Source organism: Oryzias melastigma, linkage group LG13, assembly GCF_002922805.2.
Source record: "Oryzias melastigma strain HK-1 linkage group LG13, ASM292280v2, whole genome shotgun sequence".
Taxonomy (NCBI): domain Eukaryota; kingdom Metazoa; phylum Chordata; class Actinopteri; order Beloniformes; family Adrianichthyidae; genus Oryzias; species Oryzias melastigma.
In genome coordinates, this window is record NC_050524.1 from 18,226,180 (window position 1) to 18,250,407 (window position 24,228).

Genomic DNA, 24,228 nt, shown 5'->3' on the forward strand with positions numbered 1-24,228 from the left:
AGTGTTCTTAAAATACCACAGGATTGGCTCATTAAAGTCACTGTGATGTGATGGGTAACCAAGCTGTGGCGCTCCCCAGTGGCTTGATGAGCTCATTGCAGTTTGAGATTCATTAACATTGAGGAGATTGAACATGTCAAATCTGATCAAAGTCAATTTGGAGGATGTTGCAAAGGCAAATTATCAGATTTTGACGTTAAAATTTCCAGCAAAAGACGGATTGGTGATGTGAAGGGAAATCAGTGGCAGAAGTACTTTCATTTATCCAATAGTAGTGAAGCTTCACCAGCTGATCAACAGCTTTGTGGCTCATTTTAGAGTTGGTCTCGTCCATAAATCTGTGAGGAAGCTCCTGTTGGTATTAACGACTAAAGTGACAGCTGCTGAAACCAGCAACTGTCTAAAGAGGGTATAAATACACAGCAGTCCTGGGAACGCAATTTCACGTCTTAACATGAAAGCTGTATGACAAAAGTAGCACTAAAACACACGTATAAAATGGCTTTTTTCATTTTTTCACGTCAGAAAAAGAAGAGATTGCAGTAATAAACCCATAAAAACCTGTGGAACAAATACCAAAAAATTCCTTCTCTGAATAGTGAAAGGTTTACTGTATGTAAAAATAAAATAAAAAAATGACTTTTTATGTAGTACTGGGTTGGAGCTCCTTTTGCCTTCAGAACTGCCAAATTCTGACCACATATTTGAATGTAAAAGCAGAAACGAAAACCTTTGAAGAGGTGAAGTCTTTTAAAAAAAATCCTCAAAACAGAAGACTTAATTAAATTTGAAACTCATCTTATAGATCTTTGATTTTTAATGTCACACAAAAACAAATATTTATAATATAAACTGGAAATTTAATTACAAAACAATTCATAACAAAGAAAATAAAACTGTTATATTTACACGGTGATGAGATGATACAAGTGAGGTGAAAGCAGAAGAATTTGCTCTCAGCAGTTGGTCTTGATTGCTTTAATATTTCCGAAGATACACCTTTACTAAAAGGGTTCAAACCCTTCTGTAAAGCTGCACAGTTTCAACAGTCGTTAGGATTTTCGCACCAAGAAATAAATCAAATAGAAGCTTCATGTATGAGCAAACAAAAACAAAGTTTTCAGCTCTGAAAAAGATTCGATTTAGCATTGACAAAGATGATGAGAAAGTTTCTGTGCAACTTCACATGGAAATACTTTTACTTTTAAACGCTGGCAAAGCACAACTATGAGACAGAGCATCACCTTGAGGTTATTTTCAGACATTTAAACTGGAACAATAAAAAAACAAAAAAACAAACAGGAAGTGGAGTGCCAAAAGCTGGATATCAGCTAGCTTTTACCAAAACCCCACTGTAAATCATAAAAAAACAAGAGAGACAACATTTATATACAACAACAAAAAAAAGCATCAGAGTGTCATCACTGTGCAATTCCCAAAACAGTGCAGATCACAATCACGGTGTAAGCTTTGCTTGTTAAAAGTTCACTTCAAATGTCACCAGCTGTCTTCACTACAACCACAAAAGCTGCCCAACAAGTTAAACAAGGAAAACAGCAAATCAGCATCCCAGAAATGCCTAAATAAATGGTCGTTTTAATTTGTAGTACATTCAGCTGACTGCAGATGGCGGCAAAGAAAATGTAGCGCTCACGCTCCACGAAGCAGCTCTGGATATGGAGATGAAACGGTGGCGACGCACTCCCCAACATCAAAACATCAGCTTCACCGCACACGTCGTGTCCCAGCGAAAGCGTTTCATCGTTTGATTTTGCTTTTTTATTAATACACATAAATTATGGGGATGCACAGATTTTTTAAACACTGATTAAACGACACAAAATTTTAAAATCTAAACAGCATTGAAAGAGAGAGAGAGCAAGCGATGTAGGGAGTAAAATGGAGAGGAAAATTTAAATGTGACTTAAAACAAAAGCTGTGATAACACAGATTTCCAAAACAGTCTGTTTGATTCTTTTTTTTTTTTGTAAAGGTCACAGTGGTGATATTAAGGAGTGTACTGCCCTCTTACTGTTAAAGAATCATTACCTTCCTCAAAACTCTGAGAGCCGTCGTGATGCAATAAAGATAGAAGCGTCAGTGCAGCACAATCTTTAGCCACTTCACAGATTTCAAGTGTTCTCACGCCGGGAAGGGGGGGGACGTATGGCATCTGCAGAGTGGATGGCACATGCTGCAACCAAGTCTAAAGCTGCTGTAGATGTCTGCTTTCCTCAAAACGCTTTAGGAAAAAAAGGCGTCGCTTCCTTAATTCCTTATGATTCCGAAGGCTAGAGAGGAAACACTGCTGCAAGCTAAGTGCTACTTCAAAGTACTTCATTTCCACCCACTCATTAAATATTTCTGTCAATTCTATGAATGTGTAGCTATTGATGCCTTTCTTTGCTCAGGTCTAGGAGGCAGCAAAGTGAAAAAGAGGCAAAAGACTGTTGAAGGATCTCTGAGGTAGCAGGCGGTTTTACTTGAGGAGATTTGGAGCTGAAATTAAGAGTTTTAAATATATATGTTTATATATAGCTTACATTAAGGGGTTGTTATACTAATTTAGTCTTTTTTTTTTTTTTGTAATTTTGTTCAGTTGTTGGAGGCGTCATTTCATGTTTAAAAAAGCTGAAACACCCGATGAGAGGCTAAGGCGTTTGGTGCCACTTTGCAAAACCTGGTGAGCACAGAGAGGCCAGAATGTCAAACTTGCAAGAAGTTTCTTTCAGTTTAAAGGCGGTGGGGTCTGTGTTTGCAGTGAGGCGTTTTGAAAACACAGTGCATGTCGACTGGTGTTGGTGTACGTCACACTCAGGCAATACAGTACCAAATCTCAGCCACAGGGTGTTATAGCATGGAGAAAAAAAATCTAGTTCTACATTTCTTTTTCCTTCTTGGTTTCCCGGGTGCTGCTCTTTAAAAAGTCGCTCCTGAGCAGCCGGCAAAAGAGAACAATGTTCATGGCCGTCATGATGGCCATGCCGACGCTTCCCAGTGTGTAGGCCAGGAGGGGCACCTTGTCCCTGTTGAGCACCAGCCAGCGGGTCATCCAGGCGAGCGTGTTGATACGGAACACCACGTACGTGCCCAGGTTGATCATGCTGTTCACTCGGTACGCTGTGACGGAGGCCATGCTCGCCATGCGCAGGATCTGCCTCAGGTGGAGGAAGACCGAGTTTATCTCCACCAGGAGAGCCACCACGGCGAAGCCGACGTAGCGGCAGGACAGGACAGAGAGGCCGAAACAGGTGATGACCTGCGAAAGACCACAGAGAGGAAGATCATTAACCATATCCACTGATCTAACTTCATGTTAAACTAGATATATAGCATATTAGCGATCATGCTAGTGTGAATGCTGTACGCTGAATCTGGCTGCTGAAGATGCTAGAGATGATAGCTAAAATCCTGCCGCTGATAGCTTGCTAAAATATTAGCTAAATGCCAAATTATTACAATAAGAAAAACAGTCATTGCCATATAGATTAAAAAAGCTAGCATGCTGCTAAAATATTAGCTAAAAAACAAAAAAGCCAAAAAGCAAGCATGTAGCAAAAATATTAGGTAAATATTAGCTAATCTAAGCAGTAGATGTCAAATTGACCAAAAAAACCCCCAGCAAAAAACAAAGAAAACATGTAGCTAAAATGTTAGCTAAACTTAAAAATAGCCAATAAAACTTAAGTAGATGTCAAATTAGCCAAAACAGCATGCATATACAGTATTGAAAATATTAGTTAAACTCCAAAATAGCCCAAAAATCTCACTAGATGTCAAACTGGCCAAAAAAACAAAACTAGAATGTAGCTAAAATGTTAGCTAAGCTTCAAAATAGCCCCAAAAACTTAAGTAGATATCAAATTAGCCAAAAACAGCTAGCATGTTGCTAAAATATTAGCAAAATATTAATACATAAATACGTAAAAATACACAATAGATTCCAATTTAGGAAAATGATCTAGCATAATAAAAATAGAGTAGCTAACTGTTTAATAGATGTTTGATGAGTCTAAAAAGCTAAAATGATGCTAATACAAAGGCGTATTGCTAATTATCTTAAACCAACTAATACCAACTATGAGATGATTTAAGCTAAGCTGGGTGAGTAGGGCAGCTTAAAAAATACACTTAAGTAGGAGGAAACCGCTTTAAATTTATAGTTTAGAAAGAAAAAAAATGTGTCTTAAAAAAAACCTGTTAAAAAAGCATCTAAAATTTTGACCATCTCAAGTTAAAGTTGCCATTATTGAATCAAACAAACCAAAAAAATATATTAAAAAGTCAGATTTTTCAGAGCAATAACAAAAAATGAGCAAAACAGACAAATATGGGTTGTGTAACTGTCCTTTATCACAAATCTAGATCAAGTAAATGTAAAAATAAGTAAAAAAAAAAAAAGTTGCAAAAATAACAAAGCTGAACAGTTTTGCTGTAAAGATGCAATGACATAACCTTGATCACCTTTGCATCACCTCTGTGGTTTGACTGGAAGGTCAGTTCTTTTTCTGCTGAGCAGTGCTTATGAAAGTCGTGATGTAATTACCACCATCTCCACAAGGGGGCGGCAAAGTCAAAACATCCAAAAGTGAGGGCTTCATTCAACTGGTATATAAGATACTCTTAAGGCTCAGAAATATTGCATAAATTAAAGCAGTGCTGTTGTGAATGAGTCTAATAGACAGACATATGACTGTTCATCAGTTCACAGAGCACACAGCTCCGCATTGTGCCATGAAATAACTGCAGAAATTCTTGGCATTTGCTGGAGAGCGTGGATCATGGGACGCGGCGTGGTGCTGCAGGATGACCCCTGGTCGTCTCCACGCGCGTCATGTGACTTTACTGCGGGTTAAGCAACAGGACACGTGAGGAGAGCTGCGGTCAACGTTACTCCAACTCGTCTATAGGTTACGTTACAGTTCAAAGGTGTGCTCTGAGGGACGCGTTATGTGGTGGAGTCAGTGCACGAACATATCACCAGAAAATGTAAAGTCTCATGCAAACAATAAAAATCCCCACAGAATGTTTTCCTCCTGGTCTCAGAGCCATTCCAGTCCAAACCAGACTACCTGTTCTTCAACTGTCATTAAAGTCGAAGCAGCACTAATGTCACTGGGGAGGGGGGAGGGGGGGTATTTTAAGTAAACAATCTGTGGACAGTTTTTGCTCCACGTGTAAACATGCTTACAGATAAGTACATAGGGCTGCATATCGCTGCCAAACAATCAAATCAATTTGTTTTTCTTTGACAAGTTCATAATTCTATTTTGAAGTCAACAGGATTTGGTTAAATATTAACTTTTTATCATTTTTTAATGATAAAATTGTTTTAAAAGACAAAAAAAATTATGAATTTCAAAGCTGTTTCCAAGTTTTTTTTTTATTAATAAACCAGCCCTATACGTAAGTGAGTGTACACATCACAGTTCGGACTCTGAAAAACCAACAGGCCAGCTCAAATTTTTGACATGTTGGTAGGAAAGTCACAGAGAAATGCCAACAGGCGCTCACTTTTCTGAGGCGGTGACCACTTGCAGCTTGAAGGTGTTTTATAGACCCTTTTAGACTGACTTTTCTCAGCTTTTCTAAATGATTTTTTTTATTCACAAAGGAAAACAAATAAATATGCCTGCATGCTTTAGGATGTAGAAATCTGCTGGGAGATCTCACAACTTGTATGTTGACACAGAGGAGACTGGAGTCTAGGAGATCCTTATCATGTTCACCTTTTAGCATATCCTGTCAGGGATAGCAACGGTAAATCAGTGTAAATCACCACACACTTGGTTTGGGTGAGATTTTTATCCTGGATGTCCTTCCTGACACATTCCTGTATTTTATTCGGGCTGGGGACCGGCACAGGGAGACCCAGACTCTGGCCTCCATGTGGCTTCATAAGTAGCAGGATTCCTACAAGGTAAATTTCTGACTTTTTAAGACCTTTTTAGGCCAAAGATCATGAGCTGTCCTCTCCCCTCTCTAATGCCTCAAGAGGGGTCAACACACACTTTGGGACACATCACACTCTTTTTCGGACCGGACCAATAAACTGACTAATTTGTTCTACAAATTGACTAATTTGTTCAATAAGTGGACTAATATTAGAGTAGTATTTATCCATTTCCCCCCCGCTGTGTTATGTTTTAAACTTGCCTTAAATTGTACTATAACATTGCCATTATGTTTAACTTTTTCTGAACCCACTGAAGAGTGTTGTTGTGCATGTAACACAATGACAATAAAGGCTATTCCTTTTTGAGGCCGTGTTATCAAAAATTAAGACCAATTTCTTAGCTTATTTTTCATTTTATGCATCATTTCCACTGTTTTCATTTATTCCCACTGTAGCTTCTTTTCTTGTCATTTGTGGTCTTGATGCCTTAGCATGCTTCTTTTTTTAATCACCATATTGGTGCACAATGATTGGTTCTGCCGCTGTTTATTTTGAATATTTGATCAAAAATTATCGTTGGTTAAAAAAAAATACATTTTGGATAAGAAATGTGAAATGGAGAAGCACAATTTTTAAGGCTTTTTAAAAAGCTGTTCAAAGTATTATTTCCAAATTCATAAATTCAATGTTTTTAAGACTTTTTAAGACCTTGCAGGAACCCTGGGATAGGTAGTAGTGTGAGAGTCAAAATACACCATCCAGATAAATAAGGATCTAATGTAATGTAAACATAAAGATTCTTAGAATTCCTTACAAACATATCCAAAAAAAGCATCTTGATGGTAAATCTGTTTGTTGTGACTTTCAAACATGAAAAAACAAAGTAGGACGCTCTCCTCTTCATGGCTGACATCCACATTCAGTGGCATCACCGTTCAACAGTAGGTGAAAACAACACGTGAGGGAGGTTCAGTGAAAACACACATCCCACATGAGTTTGGAAGCAAAACAGTGTTGAAACGCAGCAGCGCCGACCCACAGAAATGAAGATGAAGGCTTTGAAACGCAGGCCTGCAATCTAATCTAACCACAAAACAAGACAGACAGCAGAGGTCAAAGCAAACCCTTATACAAGACCGCGATAAGAGGATACATTGGTGACAATTGGTGAACTTGTCATAAAACTCACATACATAACTTTGTCAATACCGTGTCCTCTTCCTGAGGTTTCATAAAGCATAGCATGCATCGCACGTGTTGCTTTTTATGGCGGCTCTTTCCCTGCTGTTTGCACTTTGCAGGTTACATGACTGCAAGCTCATAAACTGATAGAGCTGCTGCACCCTGAGCTGCAAAGACCCCCCCCAAGCTTAGCAATGTTTTATTTTTCAAGGTTTCCCATAGTTAATGTACAAGAGATGAGCCATAAACATTTATGACCATATTTGGTCATCACCAAGCGACAATGACCCCCATATGGTTGAGCAGCTGTGCGAGCATGAATGGGGGCCTCTGCTGGTCAACCGTGAAGAACAAGCAATCCCGCAAGCTCGACCCTTTCTAGCAGCCAGCAGCGCCGAGGCCGGCTCGCCGTAATCCCCCCGGATCTGTCCTGATGGAATTGATCGAGCATTAGCTGGATTTGTCAGACTAATCCCGGCTGAAGCGTGGCGCTCACACTGTGGCAGACTTACAACTGGAGACCCCCCCCAACACCACCAAAAACAATCCACGACAGCAAGCTAGCACCAACAGAGGATTAGGTCCAAGACTGGTTTAAGTTTGACAGCTCAATCAAGGAAATGCACCACAGAATCTCAAATTCAAAAACTAGCTAATTTTCTCATTTTAATAAGTAATAATGTGTGCCTAACATCCATTCATCCAGATGAGGACCAAGAACACACAAATAGGACCCAGCCAGAACTCAAACCAGGAGCTCACCTGTTGTAAAGCGACTCTGCTAACCACTACATGCATCCACTATCTAATATTTCTGCAGCAGGGAAACATCTGTTAAAAGAAGAAAGTAACCAAAAACTTTGAAGGAGGGTGTTTTACAAACTTTTTCCCCTCCCAAATAAACTCCATTTACAAATCTGAAATCTCAATAGTTTCTGATTTAGGTTTACATTTTTGTCGAACGCAAAGCAGAAAAACAAAATGCAATGTTTGTTTCCTGCGTCTTCTTCCCTGCGGACTCAATTAGAAGGACCCTAAACGCTGGTGAGCAACAACTGCTCCAGCCTCATGGGGAAAAGGCGAGGAGCAAAGGTGGAGAGCAGGCACAGAAAAGAAAAAAATAAGCCAATTTAGAGAAAAACAATGCAAAAATATAGGCGCTTTTAAGAATGTATGATATAGACTTCCATGAGGCAGCTATGATGAAATGCTGGTTCTTCCACATAGTGAATTTCCTGTTAAAAGACAACTGATCTGTCCTGTTAGACTCCATCATTGTGGATTTTTCTGACAATCTTGAGATCCTGACACATCCAGTCAGCAAAGGGGCCTTCACGCCCCCGCCAAACTCGTCTGTAAATACTAACAAACCTGTTTTTCCTTGTCTCATTGGAGCATCTATTCTTTTTACAGTCTAGGCAGTTTCACCAGTTCTTGAGGATGCAGAGATTTGACTATTAGATTCTTCAGGTAAAAAAAAATAAAAGTCATATCTGATATCAGCAACAGTAAAAAGAAAAGGTGAAGGAGGTCATCGGGAGGCTAGGTGAACCCGTCTACTGGGTCAAAGTCTACGACGCCCACTTTCAGAAGGAAGCTGGCCTCCTAATACATGAGGAAAACGTCCATGCATAGACCAGTTCATGACTTCTTCCTACTTAGCTCATGGAAATATTTTTCTAGTCTTACTGGAAGAACTAAAAATTGCATTTAAGAACAAATATGTCAAATATCTTTTAGTTAAAAAAAAAAAAAAAGATTGCCTTAGGGTACGGTACTACAAATAACCATCTTAGTTTGATAACTTCAAAAAGAATCATAAGCTGCATAGTCAGAACATGAAAGTAGTTCTGCATTTCCAGCAGTTTAAAAAAATAAAATGACTAAAAACTGTTTTTGAATGAAGAAAATGTCCTAAGCACCAATAAAGCCCTAAACCGAAAATTCTTTTTTTTAAGGGCATCCTGCTGTTTTAGCTGTCAAAGAGTCAAAGGTCAGGGTTTTGGCAAACAGGTGGGGAAAGAGCGAACAAACATGAAAGGAAAAAAAAAAGAAAAAGAAGAAAAAGCTGGGTGAGGGGTCAAACAGTGCACACAAGTCTTTGATCTCTGGAGGGAAAGCTCAACTCTTTCATTCATATATAAATCCGAACCAAGACGGTCAAATACCTTCAGTCCAAACGCAGAACAAACTGCTGCTGCTAAATGCATCTAAAGGCAAGTTTGTTTCCATGTTGGTCTGCATTTGCTATGAACGGATGCAGTTTCTGTTTTATGGATTTTTTTGTTACATTAATGTCTACAGGTGTTTTCAGAGTTTGCTTAAAGTGAACAAAAGATTATTTCCCCCGATAATCCGGAACAAAGTTTCAGTCTTAATAATACCAAGCAGACCTGGTCCGGGACCAGGAACTGCTCCTGGACCAATCTTTTGAGGTGGTCTCAGTTTGTTTACAATCATATTAAGCTCCGGTTTCATCAATCAACCATCTTGAAGCATACCTTCACCATACCAAACTATCCCGTCAAGGATTACATAGAGTTGGACTTCCATTATTCTGTATCTCATTGCTTTGCCCCTCCTTCATAATTCCTGCCCAATGACTGAAGAGATCTTTGGTCACATGGTTTTGTTTACAAGCTTTAGTTTGGAGGAGAAATGTCCAGTTTACGCCAGTATGAATACAGACTCAATCTGGACAAAATTAAACAGACTCAGTCCAAACCAACCGAGTTTTCCAGTCTGAAGACATCCCAAGACATTCAGCCCGGTCCTCTGAAGGGTCTTGATGTGCAGGAGTGCTTTACTTGAAAGGGCGCCCTTGTTTTGTGCAGGTCATAAAGAGACAGAGTCGATAATGAAGCTGATGGAAAGGAAACCACAAGAGAATTTAGCAGAGAAATGTTGTCCAGGTACCCAACGACGAGATGAGTAGATGGACTGAGTAAGGATAAAGCCATGAAAGAGAAAGAGTAAAAAGACAATGGTGTAGTTAGAGAATGTGAGGCATCATCCAACTCCCACAGAGGAAGGACACATTTCAAAACGTATCTGGATCTGCGGGATGGTGGTCTTGACAAGCCAAAAATAACCTCTAAACTACAATCTATTCATTCAACCAGAAAGATGTGTTTTTGAATATGTATGACTAGAAAGGTTTCATCTTCAAGTCTTTGTTGCAAATACTTAAATGAATCAAAAAGTAAACTGGTGCTTGCAAGTAACCCCTGGTGTGGGTGACTACAGTGGGAATAGAAAGTATGTGGTAACATTAACCATGGCTTTGTTTCCAAAAATGCTAAAAAAGAGTTCAACAGGAACAAACATACTTGACAGTAGTTTCAAACACTCCCACTAAAGTGGAGGATTTGATGGTCTCCAGTATATCATGAGACACCATCAAACAAAACAATAAAAGACAAGACTTAAACCATCCGCCCTGAGAATGAATAAGGTCTCCACACGAGTTCACAAATCAAACCAAGTTCTGCTTTGTCAGAAGGTGTGCCTGTCAAGGACACCAAAAGCAGAATTACCGCTTTGCCCGATTTACAGCTTACGAAGTTTGAGTCCTGCCACTGACTGATGACATTCTCCTCAAGCAGCATTCCAGGCCCTTGTGTCATCTAGAACAAATGCCGTCACCATTTTTAACGTTTACTTATTCTTTTTGGAAGACTCCACTTTGCCAACTTCTTTAGAAGTTACCGTAAAACATGGATTTTTAAGATGAGCACAACTGTATTGTCATTTAAAGGCCTAACACTTTACATTAACAATTTCTACTTCCTGGTGTTCAATTTTAGAACACCAAACTTCTTCTTGTTACATTTATTTCTAAAGTGCAGACTGCGTATGTCTGCACATTCCCAGGTTGTTTTCCTAATACGATTTATAAACTGATTTATAGGTTAATGCAACTTTTGCTGATCAATCTACAAAATGTAAAGAACTCCCACGCTAACAATGGCGTGTCCATTTCTTGTCGATCGTCATCTTCGTGTGGTAAATTTCTTCTGACCCAGAAACAATAGACAAGGAAATTCCTCAACGCAAGACATAGAATAAGCAAGGCATTAAAAACAAAAACCCTCTCCACAGAAACCAGATATAACTCTTCCGACGCAGAGGCTCCCATTGGTTTGAAGCCATTTGTGGGGGCGGAATAAACCACAGAGTGGGTGGACGAGTGGGAATGAGGGGAGAACAAGGCAACATGTGTGATATATGGACACAGGAACGTTCAGAGGGGGAAACATTTGCAGGAGCCCTCTCAGGAAGCTGGAGGATTGTCCAACTCACTCTGTTGTGCATGTGTATGACTACATCTGGAGACCAGATGTCTGGATAAACAGAGAAAAGGGAAGCCCATGGGGTTCCCCTTGTAGGAAAAAACCTGAAGATGCACACCAATATAAACTATAATCTTTCCTTGGTTGCAAAAACAATGACGATCTGGACACATTCCAGTCTGTTCAACAGTGTGTCATTGAACACATCATTGTTCTCGGTATGTGGCGTGACATTGCTGTCTTTGTGTTGTTGCTCAAGCCGCCTTCTACCAAGATTTCTGCACAAACAAAAAGAGGTATCTATTTGCTCATGGAGTGCAGTGAATTAAAACAACACGATGTGCCAGGAGGGAAGAGCCATTGATGACAAATATCGGCAAACACAAGTGGATTTTGTTATGCAAAAATAAACTGCTATGACGACCTTTTAGAGGGATGTTTTTGAAGGTCAGATGACAGTAGTCATTCCAAAAACTCGGATGGCCAGCCAGCAATGCTAAAGCCTAAAAGAAAAAATGGACTTGGGGAAAATAAAATAGAGTCCAAGCTTTAGGAGTAAACAGAAAAGTGTGAACTAAGCTAACAAAAGCTCACATTCAAGGAGTTTTCAAGATAGAATGTCTCCTAAAAAGACACCAACTTGCATCATGCCTCTCTAAAATATTAACAAAAATCTCCAGTTTATTATAAGTAAAACTACTTTTTGTTCTTAATAATGTTCTCTATTGAAGCAGCAGATTCCTGCTTCTAACACTTGATGACATACATAGATGTCAATGCGAGTCACATTTTTAGAATTTTCAGCAATTGTCATAAAGTTCTCGTACATCTAGATTACTAATATGCAAAAATATGAGGCAAAGTTTTAACTCTAACTTAAACCAGTATGCTTTTATTAATATAAAAAGAGCAAAAATATCTGGAGAGGAACCAAAGTCTCTGAGAGGGCAAACAGAATGTACTGTATCACACAACACGATTTAGGTGTTTGTGTGTTACCAATTTGATTTTCAGAAGAGAACATGGCTGGAATTCGTAAACCACATGCTTTCCAAGTTGAGGAAAGAAAACATTTTCCAGCTTTCCTGGCATAACACAGTTTTTTTAATTACAAGCTCACTGTTTCCAGAAGTGCTACAGTTTTTTCCTCTTTTACTAGAAAGGTGTTAACCAGTTCCTACTAAAAGTGTAGGAAAAGTCATCACAACCCCTGCTTTTGTTCTGCTTACTGACTGACAAAGAAATCATTTTTTTTATTTCAAATGGTGGTGGCATTTAAACATAAAACCTCAAATGCTTTTAGAAGAACTTCTTGTTTTTTTAACCATTTACAAATTTATTTGAATTTCTTAATTTCATTCTGATCACCTTGTGATCTATTGTAAAAGTGATATGATTATTCAATTCATGACCAAAATCAGTCTGAGTTGTGGTGAGGAAGTAAGCCTCTGCTGATATCCAATCATCTCTTTGCTAACACTCTTTCCCGTTAACTTACAGCTTCTAACAACCCCAAGCTAACATTAGCATAGCAACAAAAATAGTTATCTTGAATCTAATACTAGCTCAGATGAGGAAAATTAAAATGTTAATGGATCTCGTTTGCCATTGAAGGCTTCAAAATGGAGCGAAGCAAAGAGACTGTTCATTTCATTTCAGTTACTGCATCACAAAAGAGCTTCTTCAAACTGTGTTTTTTTTATCTTCTCCTGATTTTTCCTGAACTGAAATACTCAGAAATTCATTTTTTAGCCTAAATTCTTTTATATATGTCCTCCATCGTGAGAAAAAGGCTACAGGAACATGTTAAAAACACAATTTCATTGAAGTGTACCTTCAAAAGTATCAAGACCCATAAAAAAACCCACAACGTAGTATTTTCTAAGTCACAGAGGCATGGCTTTTCTTATAGTTCTTCTTTAGTCCCCATTTGTTTGAGGATCAATGTTGATGATTTAAAAATATTCCTACTCCAAGGTGTCTTGTAAAAGATTATAGGGGCACTTCCTGTTGAGTTGACTACCTAGTAATGGTTATAGTTGTTAACCATGCAGAAGAAGTTTCTCAATAGAAAGAATAATCAGTGTATTGACCAGAGAGTAGACCTATGCAAGGCTGGAATGGGCCTACGTTGTTTTGGTTTCTGTAATGCTCCTCCATGACTTAATTTTGATGCCACAACCAGGACGTTTCATCCATGTATCTGACATCCATCATTCTTCTGATGCCCTGCAGTTTCCTTTGACAGTAGGGATAGTGTTCTAGATCTAGAGGTCTTACAGTATTCTTTCACCTCCAAATACACTAGCCTAATGCTAAGAAGTTTGATTTGGTCTCACTTGACTGTGATTCTGTTTTGTGCTTCTCCTCTGAATCATTCAGATGTTTATTGATAAACTTCCTTTTAGCTTTTTGAAGGAAACCTTGCAGGGGCAACAGGATTTCACTCATACACCAGTTTTTCCATTTGCTGGGTTTAGATTTTCACTTCAGAAGATCCTCCTTATAGGTGTTTCTAAGCTCATTCCTTTCTGTTCTAGGAAATAGTAAAACTTCTCTAGCCTGAGCTACAAACTGAATGTGACTGCTGGTTATTTCGGGTTTCTCCTATTTGCGAATAAGCCGCTATGGCATTCTCACAGAGTGGCTTTGGGCTGTGTTTAAGGGTTCATTCCAGCCTTATGTAGGTAAACAATCTGGTTTCTGATTGATTCTTTCTGTGGAGAGACGTTCTCTATACAGGCAGAAAACAAAATCATTACTGGGGGAGCCAACTCTGCTAAAGGAAGTGTTCATAACCTCAACACTTCCCCTTTTACCAGACACCTAGGAGCCAGAATATTTGATGATGATCAATAGGGATTCAATTGTTTCTTCACTCAATTATTAGGCCAGTAACTTCTTTCCAATAGAAATAGCATGAAATGATGTTTGGACTCATTAATCTCCAGCAGTGAAAAACTAATCCAAATCAATTCCATAACAACATTATTAGACATAAACATGTTCAATCTGTTCGACTAGCACTTAAGACTGGATTTTCCGGTGACACAGATGAACATTCTTGTCAGGCATGAGTGACTGTATCTGTGTTAAACTTAGGAGAAATGTGAAGCAGTTATTTCCATTTTCCAGTAAAGCAAGATGGAAAATTTTTTTCCATGCGGTGTTTGGTTGTTATTTCTGCTCTCCTGCCACAACACAGATCAGCATTTCTAAGGTTAGCACCGAGGCCACCTTGTGTAGCAAATGAATCTTTCTCAGCCAATTTCAGTCATTTTTTCATGTTAATATAACCTTCTTAGTGTGCAGATCAATCGGTTCAGTCAAATGCCTTTTTTAAACTTATAGCTGTCTCAGCACAAAACATCAGTCCTTTCCACTGTTTACACACAACATTTAACTTTTCCTATTCAAACACTCCCAGATTTTTCCATTTATCTTGCTTGTTCAGTCTGACAAACGTTTTACACGCCGATCAGGTGTTTGTGTTTATGTCCATTCAAATAAAAAGACAAAACTCAACGGGTGTGTTCCTTTCAAACTGTGGTTTGTGCCTCTATCCTTTCATAACTTCACATTTGCATATGTTCACATCTATAAAGGAAGAATGTGGATACGCTGTAAAAAGTGAAACATTCGATCAATTTAAAATGGTTCTGTAATTTTCCATATTTTAAATTATTAGTTTGTACATCACATTAAAATCTTGAGTTTATGGTTAACTAAAAAAAAAAATAATTTGATAAAAAATAATAATTGTAAATGTAACAAATTATAGAACTTTTGTTAATTGCTCCAACGTTTCACTTTTTTCAGTGTAGAACAGAGATGTGGTGAAAGCCGTGATAAGGGTAAAATAGAGCAGCCAGGGCGGTGAATAGAAAGTGATTTCCCTGGTAAGCATGGAGAGCATGAGAACCAGAGAGAAGCTGTCACACGCTGTCGACAATTTAAAGCCAACTTTTACTGAGCCAATGCGCCTGTTCACTGGACTTCCAGGAAGTGAAGTGAAAAACAAAAAGATACAGACCTTGAGAGAAAAAGGGAGTGAACTATCTCATTAAACTGTTAGACCTCCGGCACGAAAAACAAAAAACAAAAACGTATTAAGCCTCTTTTCTAAGTCTTTAAGAGTAAACTATATCTATAGATATGATCATATATTGTCTTTGGCACAATAAAGAATAAAGACTACCCAGAAGGAAGTAAGACACCTCAATCTCTTTGGCTGTTAGTAGGTTCCGCCCATTTCATGACGTCATCCATGAGTTGAGTATCTGAACCTTTGCAAAGACGGATGTGCAGACCAAATATCTGCCTTAAGTAGGGCTAGAGGCTAAGTGGTGAATCTAGAGACCAAGCACTGCTAGCTGAGCGGCAAAGTTAGCGGCTCATAGATGCTAGCTGAGTAGCAAAGTTAGCAGCTCATTACCACTACTGTTAGCTCAGCAGCAAAGTAAGTGGCTAATCACCGCTTGCTGAGCGGTAAAGTTAGCAGCTCATTACCGCTAGCTTAACGGCAAAGTTAGCGGTGGTGAGCCGCTAACTGGGCAGTGAAAGTAGCAACCCAACACTGCTAGCTGAGCAGTAAAGTTAGCTGCTCTTAACCACTAGCTAAGCAAAAAGTTAACAGCCCACCACCATTATGTAAGTTGCAAAGCTAGCCGCTCAATTACCGTTAGCCGAGCAGCAAAGTCCGCTACTCACCACCTCTAGCTAAGTGGCAAAGTTAGCCGCTCAATCACCGCTAGCTGAACAGCAAAGTTAATGCCTCATCACTGATAGCTGAGCAGCAAATTTAGCAACTCTGTGCGAATTTAGCAGATCATCACCGCTAGCTAAGCGGTGAAATTAGCCACTCAATACCGCTAGCTGAGTGACTGAGTTATTGGGTCATCACCCTAGCTGAGCAGCAATGTCAGCGCCTCATAACCAATAACTAAGCTACAAAGCTAACGGTTCATCACTGTTAGCTGAGCGGAGAAGTTAGCAGATAATCACCGCTAGCTGAGCGGAGAAGTTAGCAGCTCATCACCGACAGCTTTGCAGAGAAGTTGAGTTGCGTTAGTATAGGGGCGGTGCTGGCAGCACAGACTCTTCCTGAAAGGGGCTGTTCTCACTTTGTGACATCAGCTTGTGAAAACCGGCATATTGTATTACAGAATCAGAACAACTTACAACTGATTTTTACTTGGGGAAATAAATATTTTAACCATAACTAACTGGTTTAGTTACTATTTATTTCTAAAAACTAAATCCAAATCAAAACATGTAAAAAAAGTATAGTTTATATGAAAAAATATAATGTAATAACGCAAAGTCAAGTCCAACAATCAATGAAAAATCCACATTTAACCAGCTTTAATTAAATTTAAAAAAATTAAAAATCAGACACGTAAATCTTTGAATGCAGCCGCACAGTGACGGCAGAAGCTGGATAAACAGGCTGCAGAATCACAGCGTGTTCTTACCTCTCTCATACCACTGACATAGTTTTGTGACGCGCCCGATGATAACCTGCTGCTTGAGGTAACACTTTATATAGAATACATTTTTAGACCTGGCGCATGTAAACCTTATCGCCATGCAACAAAACAACTGACCTCACTATCTGATAATGGTGCTTTAGGCGGATAAGATGAAGGAAGATTTTAACAGCAAACTGGGAGGTAAAGGGAGGTGTTAGAGTTGGAAAGTCATCATGCTGGATTGTATTTTGCCGCTCCCTTATTTGTTCTTTGTAACTAGGCACTAAAAACAAGCATTTTTGCCCTCCTAACTTACGTGTTTCTGGCGGGCGTGCCAACGCGTAACATGCTTGTAAAGACAGGTTATTTGTACACAAAGGAACAAGGGCGATGTGGTGGCTCATCCTTTGACTCAAGTATAAAACTAACCCTTTATGGACTTACCACGATGTGATGAAAGAGGAGCTCCCAGGACTGACTCAGCTTTTGGTTGAACACCATGTCAAGGAAGTCGTAGATGAAGTAACCTGTGGAGACAGACAGTTAGTGGTGGAGGTGGTGTGGGGTGGGGGGTTAATGCCACCTTTCAGATTTTTGTTTATGAAGCAAAAACAACAAGTCATTTTGAACGGGGAGGGCTTGAGCTAATCAAGTGTGTCGGGGGGCCCCGCTTCCATGGCGACCGCGATGGCAACCAGGATGCGTCTTGGAGTGGGGCTATTCATATCCACCGCCCCTTCCCCGCCACCAGCCGTTTCCATGGCGACGGCTTTTCTGAATACTCGGGAAAATAATGAAAGGTTGAGGATGGGAACGGCGCGGTACGGCGGAGCTCTGGTCTCCTCCGGTGGGGCTGGAGGAACTCATTATGATGGAAATGTGAAACCCCCCCACCCGAACAGATTCTCTTCAACCAAAAAAAAAAAAAAACAAACAACTAAGGATTTCTTAAGACGTGTTTATGTTTCACTATTTTAAATTCATTTTAGAGAGCGTACTGGCAATCTGCAAGGAGAAACTGCAGCTGAGTCGAGCATTAATACGCACGCTTCACTGTAAGCATGTGACCTCACCACATTAAAATGCCTGATCTTTCTTCTGTGTTTTTAAGTAATACGTGTGACAGAGCTGCATGCAAATTCAACAGAGAAAATTGATTTCCTGATTTGGATGCTCAGTAGAGTCTGGAGTCCTGATGGCTGCACTAACAAAATCTGGGAAAAAAATAAAAAATCAAGTCCAGACCTCCTACAATTGAAAGCTTTGTTTACTTGAGAGGCGTGTTTATGAATGGAGCTTCCCTTTTGTCAGCCTAACACACGGCTTTAATCACCGCTGGTGCAAAACCTAACCTGGCTTAGTTAAATAAATTGTGCAACTGCGTTTTTTTCTTGCAGTAGTAAAAAAAGGGATCCGACTTTGTTCCTACTTTGGTTTTTTCTGTTAACTGTATAAGAGAACTGGACTGAGTAAACCCCCGCCCCCCCGCGCGCACGTTTCAAATAGGAAGTACCTGTTGGCTCCAAGAAGCCAAAATTGCATAAGATTCTATAGAGCGACATATTCTTATCATATTCTTGCCAACTTAATTTTTCCATCAAAGTAAAGATTGATCTCACGCATAAAGCCAGTCAGCTAGCTTGATGCTAGTGCATAATGGGATTTCCCATAGGATGGCTAATGCTAATGCTCGGTTGACCTAAACATACATTACTTCCTAAATGAACATTTTTATTTACTCACAAGCATGAATTTAAAGAAAGAAATATTATTTTAAGTAACCATGTGCGTTTTTTTCTCATACTTTCTTCTTCTTCTGGAATAGGGTGTAGTGCTATAGCGCAATCTCCACCTAGTGGTCAAACTAAAACTCCAGGAGACGCAGAACAATTGTTGGAGTTTCTCCGTTTGAGAATCCATGTGACACTGTATGTTATTAACAATCTTATAATTTCACTAATATTTTTAACAGTATGTGAATTAGACTGATGAATATCTTCAAAACACATATGGATTAATAATGTATTTCTGAAAAAAATGTGTCTGAATGTGAAACTGTGTAAACTCAAAATTTTATTGAATCGAATGAAATTAAGTGGATTGAAAGACTGGAAAAAAAAAAATCTATTCTGGAAATTATTGGCAATACCCAGCCCTATTTGATAGATTCTCCTGAGCCACTTTCAGTGGTAGGGGTGTGGCCTTCCATCAAGCTCACTCCTGATTGGTGGCAGTAGTTGCCATAGAAACGTTGACTCAGGCTGACTCGGACCAATCACCTCTTACCAACCTCGTCTGGCTCCTTATAGAGGAATCTGTATTGCGACTTCATTATACTGGAGCTATAAGGCATTTTCTATGGGTGATGTCACACTTGTTTGTTCCAGCTCTCATATACTGTCAATGGTTTACTAAGGACATTTCTAACTCTCATAAAAACATGGTTTTTGCATTGCATGAAACATCATTTCACTGTGAGAGTGAAGCCTCACAAATCTTTGACCTTTAAGTACCGAAAAAACATGATTAAAAACCACTTGTAAACTGTTTTACACGCGTAAACTATTAACCGGAGTTGTGGGATGCTGTTGTACAACACAAGGTCTTCATTCCGTATGGAGATTTGCTTATTGCATGGTGGCGGTGTGCCAACAGAAAAGAAGAATCCCCAAAACTCTTCTCAAAACACAGTGAAGCCTCAGAGTTGCACCACAGGACATTCCAGAGTACTATAACCACTTGGTTTCTGCTATGGAGAGCTCACATAAATTAAAATACATGAATGCACACTCGCTGCCTTGCTGATGTCAGACGCGTAACGGGTTGCATCTGGTGCCTGGGACTGATTATAAAGCCTCTCATTGATCTTCTCATAGCAACACTGCTCTCTGCTTTACCAGCTTCCAGTGCCGGCCTTCCTGAAAGAATGTCAGGCATCCTGGGAATCCTGTGGAAGCCCTTATTGCCCGGTACAAATCCCCCAAAATTTATGGATCTAAGAAGGCTCATGTGCTGCTATTTGGCTGAGCATTTTTTTTTAAAGAATTAATGAGGAGAGGAGAAAAACAGGACAAGCGGCTATTTTAAGAAAACAGGGTACCATGTGCTCCTCGGTTTGAGAAATTATAATTAAATGAGACAAAATCTAATTTATACAAGTCGATAATTTGATTTACAGAGAGCTGATAGTAATTTGCTCAAACCTTGTGTTTGAAATTCCAAATTTCAGATTACAGAACAAAACTTTTTACCAATTTTTACTAAGAACCCAAACTTAAAAAAAAAATGTATACACGCTTCTAAATATCTGGAATCTGGTTAATCTGCAGGATTGTGAAGGCTCCATCAAGTTTATTCAGCAAGAATGAGATTTTTGAGAGTTGATATTACTGCATTTCACAGGCTTTTAGTTTTACTGTGACATTTCCAAGAATAAATTAGCATGACAACTGGTTTAGAAAGCATATAGAACAAAGTATCATGCCTCATATTTGCTGTAATTGGGGAGAAAAATAACAATTGATTGTATAAGAGAACTGGACTGAGCAAGTCTGATGTCACCCATGGAAAACTGTTTACTTCTGCCTCCAAAAAAATGAAGCCAATTCAGTCATTTTTTTACAATACGCACACCGCCATTTAGAACCAGACGAGGCTAGCAAGCAGTGATTGGTCAGAATCAATGTTTCCCTAGGAACTTCTGCAACCAATCAGGAGTGATCTTGGTTGAAGTCCACACCCCTTCCACTAAAGGCGGCTCAGGAGAATCTGTCAATCAAATATTCGAATTGGGGGCCAGCGGGCGCCACATGAAGCATCTGATTGGTCAGTTTATTAGAATAACTTGTGAAAAAGTAAAAAATATCTTATAAAAAAGTATTAGAAAGAAGATATTAAGAAGAATGTTATAGAACAAGAATGGTTACTCTGACAAATAAAATGACTGAGAAATAACTGTCTATTTCTCAATAGACGTTTATGGGATTTTGACTTCTGGGACCCAGGAGGTACAGAGGTACTTCCTATTTGGAACACAATGGGGGAGGGGTTAATATGTCCAGTAATTATACAGTCAAGGGTTTATATGGAGCCGGTGGCTAGTTCCCATTTGGAGCATTATACATATATAAGCTGTTTTTTTTACTCGATATGTCACAATAAAAGGTCACTCATGATGTGACCTTTTATTTTAAAGCATAAACTGTTAGTTTTCAGATATCTTTCCCTCAGGTGTCGTTAAAACAACAGGCGGAAATGAAACCAGATAAATAAGTAAGACATGTGTCTTTTTGGATGACGTCTTGCTTTCTAGCATTACTGACATTCACATTTCATTGTCATGGAGAGCCAACAAACTGCAAACTCCACCTGTCAACATGAAAAGTGACGTAAACACACAATCATGCTGATTTCAGATTTGCTGGAAAGTCCTTCCATGTAAGCCCTGTTGTGTTGTCGTGGTGACACGGCCACAGTAATAATAAGTCATCCTCCAGATCTGCACGCAGAGCATGAGCTCTCCGAGGGCAGAATGGATGTTTAGCTGCAAATGTTGCAGGAGCAGCATGTTGCAAACCACCAAACATAACACTAGGATGACCACAGAGCACCAGAAACACAACAGACATGACTGACTCACCTATGGAAAAAGACACCAAGGCGTGAGAAAACCAAGAGAAAGTTTCTATGAGGTCTTCAGCCATCTGTGGGTGCAGGAAGAAGCTGGAAATACAAAAAAAAACAAGTTTTGTTTCTATAAAACACACCAGGATATTTCATTTTTAAGCATAAATAACTAAAATTGAACAAAAAAAGCAGGTTGTCTTTGATAAAAACATTTTTTTAAGCATGCATCATAGTCTGGGTCCCTGTGCCCGTCCCCAGCCCGGCTAAAATCCAAGGTTGTGTCATTCCAAAGGTGAGCAACAATTATAAAATCAAAATCATTCTTAGATTTGAATTCAGGACAAACATACTGACCAAAGTACTCCCCATACTGCCGTGATGAAACTGTGCACGAACGACGTGGAGATATTCCTCCATTTCCACGCATTCCTGCGCGCAGACTCGGGTATGGGGAGTTTACTGACCCCGGTGTTCACCAGGCGGAAAAACCCGATGGAGCTCCCGGTGGTTAAAATCACGGAACTGAGCTCCATGCCTGAAATGTTTGTGTCGTTGGTAAGTGAGGGGGGTTTCAGCGGGCCACGGGAGTCCACGAGGCGCGAGGTGTGGAGAGGGGGGCGGCTGAATGGACGCTCCAGACAAGCAGGCGACGGCGGGAGACTTCTTCTTGCTCGTGACAGCCGACACGATCACGCAAACATGCTGGTGTGTTTCCCTCGATCTTTGCTGGTCCTCCCAAAATTCAAATCAAAAGAGGCTGGAGACACGCGCGGTTTCTAGAATAGCGTCCACGGAGAGGTGCGTTCAAGTGAACAACAGCAAGAAAATGTTCAATAAATCTGTCGTCAAAAATCCTCCGGGGGCGTGAAGCGGCGGAAGAGGCTCTTAGAAGTCAGGTAGAACCGGTGGATTTAAAAGATGAGGACAAATGTGGAGTCTTGTTGATAGTTGTGAAACCGCCCTTTTGTAAAAGCCCCCCCTCCCTTCGCTTGTGTAACTTTTTGACATCAACAGGATCCAAACGCGAGCCCCGCCCCCTTCCCGCCCTACTACAAAGGGGCGCGGCCCGGGAGCATGCTTCACGTGTCGAGCTGCGTTCACGTAACCTGGGAAAAGTCGACGTCTCTGTTTATAACGACCAAACAGGGCCAGCAGAACCACAGCAGTTTGAAAAATGATGTCTTGGAAAAGGGTCTGGCTTTTAATATAATCACTATCCTATTTTCAATAAGATAAAATACATTTCTTTCAAATTTTACACATATTTTAGCCTATAAAAACGTATTTAATAAGATTAAAACTCAATATATCCATATATATATATATATATTTTTTTTTCTTTTTTCTTATTTTTTTAAACTTGACAAAATATTTCAGCTATACATCACCCATACCTCAAAAATACAATTATTATTGAATATAAAAACTCAATGCTGACTCATTGCGTACCGTTTTGTAAATTCTGACACGAAACAGTGACTCATCTATTTTGGCATTGCCCCTTTATGCACTCTTTATGGTAAATCTTCTGTGTTTTCTTCTGTTACAAGTTTGCTCCTTTGAAGCATATGATATTGGGATTGCGTCAGCATAAGAATTTCAATTTTTAATAAATTTTACTTGCAAAATTCTGCATCCACAAATGCAAATTTTCTAACAAAATTCCAACGTTTTCTTTGCTTCTGGTGGAGGCCAAACTATGAACTGAATCAATATTTTTTTTCAAAAAAACAAAAGGCTGTGAAATGTCCTGAAATTTGTTTTCAACACAAAATCATTTAAAATGTCAATTCTGCAATTTTTTGATCCTACTTTTATTCACTCACTGCATGTCATTTTTTGTTTGATTCTACCCTGGCATTTTACAGTATTTATTTTAATTTAATTTAATTTCACACTGTTTGAATAGATGTATAATGTATATTATAAACAAGAATACATTTTTGGACTGCATGACCATATTCTACACTTTATTCAAAAAGCAAGTTTTGTAGCAATATACAAAAAAATGTCATGTCAGTTACCTACTTTTCATTTTTCTTTCATCTAATATGGCGTGTATAGAAAAGTCAAACTGATCTTAAAAGCATAACAACAAAACTCCATTCATACGGTGCAGGGTCACAGGGGCATTAGTCCAACCAGAACTCCCTCTCTACCTCTCTACAGAGGGATCTAGATCTGCTGGGGGGGAGCCCCAAGGCACTTCTGAGCCAGTCAAGAGTCTCTCCAGGACCTGTGGGTTTGGCCTGGGGCCTCCCCTCACTGGAACACGCCCAGAATACCTCCCCAGGGAGGTGTCCAGGAGTCATCCAAAAGGGCGTCACCCAAACTGGATTTTCTCGTTGTGGAGGAGCAGCTCTACTCCAAAATCTCCTCTCTAAAAGGGTGCCCAAGTTGCAAATAAGCAAAACAAATTAGTCGTCCATTTAAATATTAGCATAGTTTTTATGTTTTCCCTCCATCTGATCCAGAGTGAAGGAATAGTTCAGAAAAGAAGGACTCCTATAATGTCAGTTTAACTAGAAATGGCAACTGATATAAACTTTAAAGTAATCTCCTAAAAAAGGATTATGCTTAAAAAAGTGTTTAAATATGAAGGTATGCATCAAGTACAGTTTCAAAAGAGGCAGATAAAAAAGGACATTGCCAGGTATTAGTTTTTTAATAAATAGCTTTGACCAATTGAAAGAAACCTTATGTATTTTGAGTCTACATGCTAAAAAGTTTCACATTCTCTTATAAAAGCACTGTTATAATA

At 39.3% G+C, this 24,228-nt stretch overlaps 1 protein-coding gene and 1 long non-coding RNA gene across 2 annotated transcripts; one reads left to right on the plus strand and one right to left on the minus strand.

Moving 5' to 3' along the window:
- Window positions 1-963: 963 nt before the first annotated feature.
- On the minus strand, window positions 964-22,521 carry tlcd2 (TLC domain containing 2). The gene is made up of 4 exons (XM_024277795.2): window positions 21,822-22,521; window positions 21,481-21,563; window positions 17,286-17,368; window positions 964-3,259 (listed from the first exon to the last, which is right to left on the minus strand). Exons 1-4 carry the CDS (start codon window positions 21,998-22,000, stop codon window positions 2,879-2,881), a joined length of 726 nt encoding a protein of 241 aa, XP_024133563.1. The 5' UTR covers window positions 22,001-22,521; the 3' UTR covers window positions 964-2,878.
- Window positions 21,558-24,228, plus strand: LOC112149844. Its single transcript, XR_002919854.2, has 2 exons — window positions 21,558-21,759; window positions 23,637-24,228. It is a non-coding gene; the product is annotated as an uncharacterized LOC112149844 (long non-coding RNA).

Coding starts and splice junctions, on each gene's coding strand:
- tlcd2 (XM_024277795.2), bottom strand. CDS start 22,000: ATGGAGCTCAGTTCCGTGATTTTAACCACCGGGAGCTCCATCGGGTTT. Junction 17,369..21,480: donor CTTGGTGTCTTTTTCCATAG/GTGAGTCAGTCA, acceptor CTGTCTCCACAG/GTTACTTCATCTACGACTTC. Junction 3,260..17,285: donor TCCTCTTTCATCACATCGTG/GTAAGTCCATAA, acceptor GGTCTTTCGCAG/GTCATCACCTGTTTCGGCCT.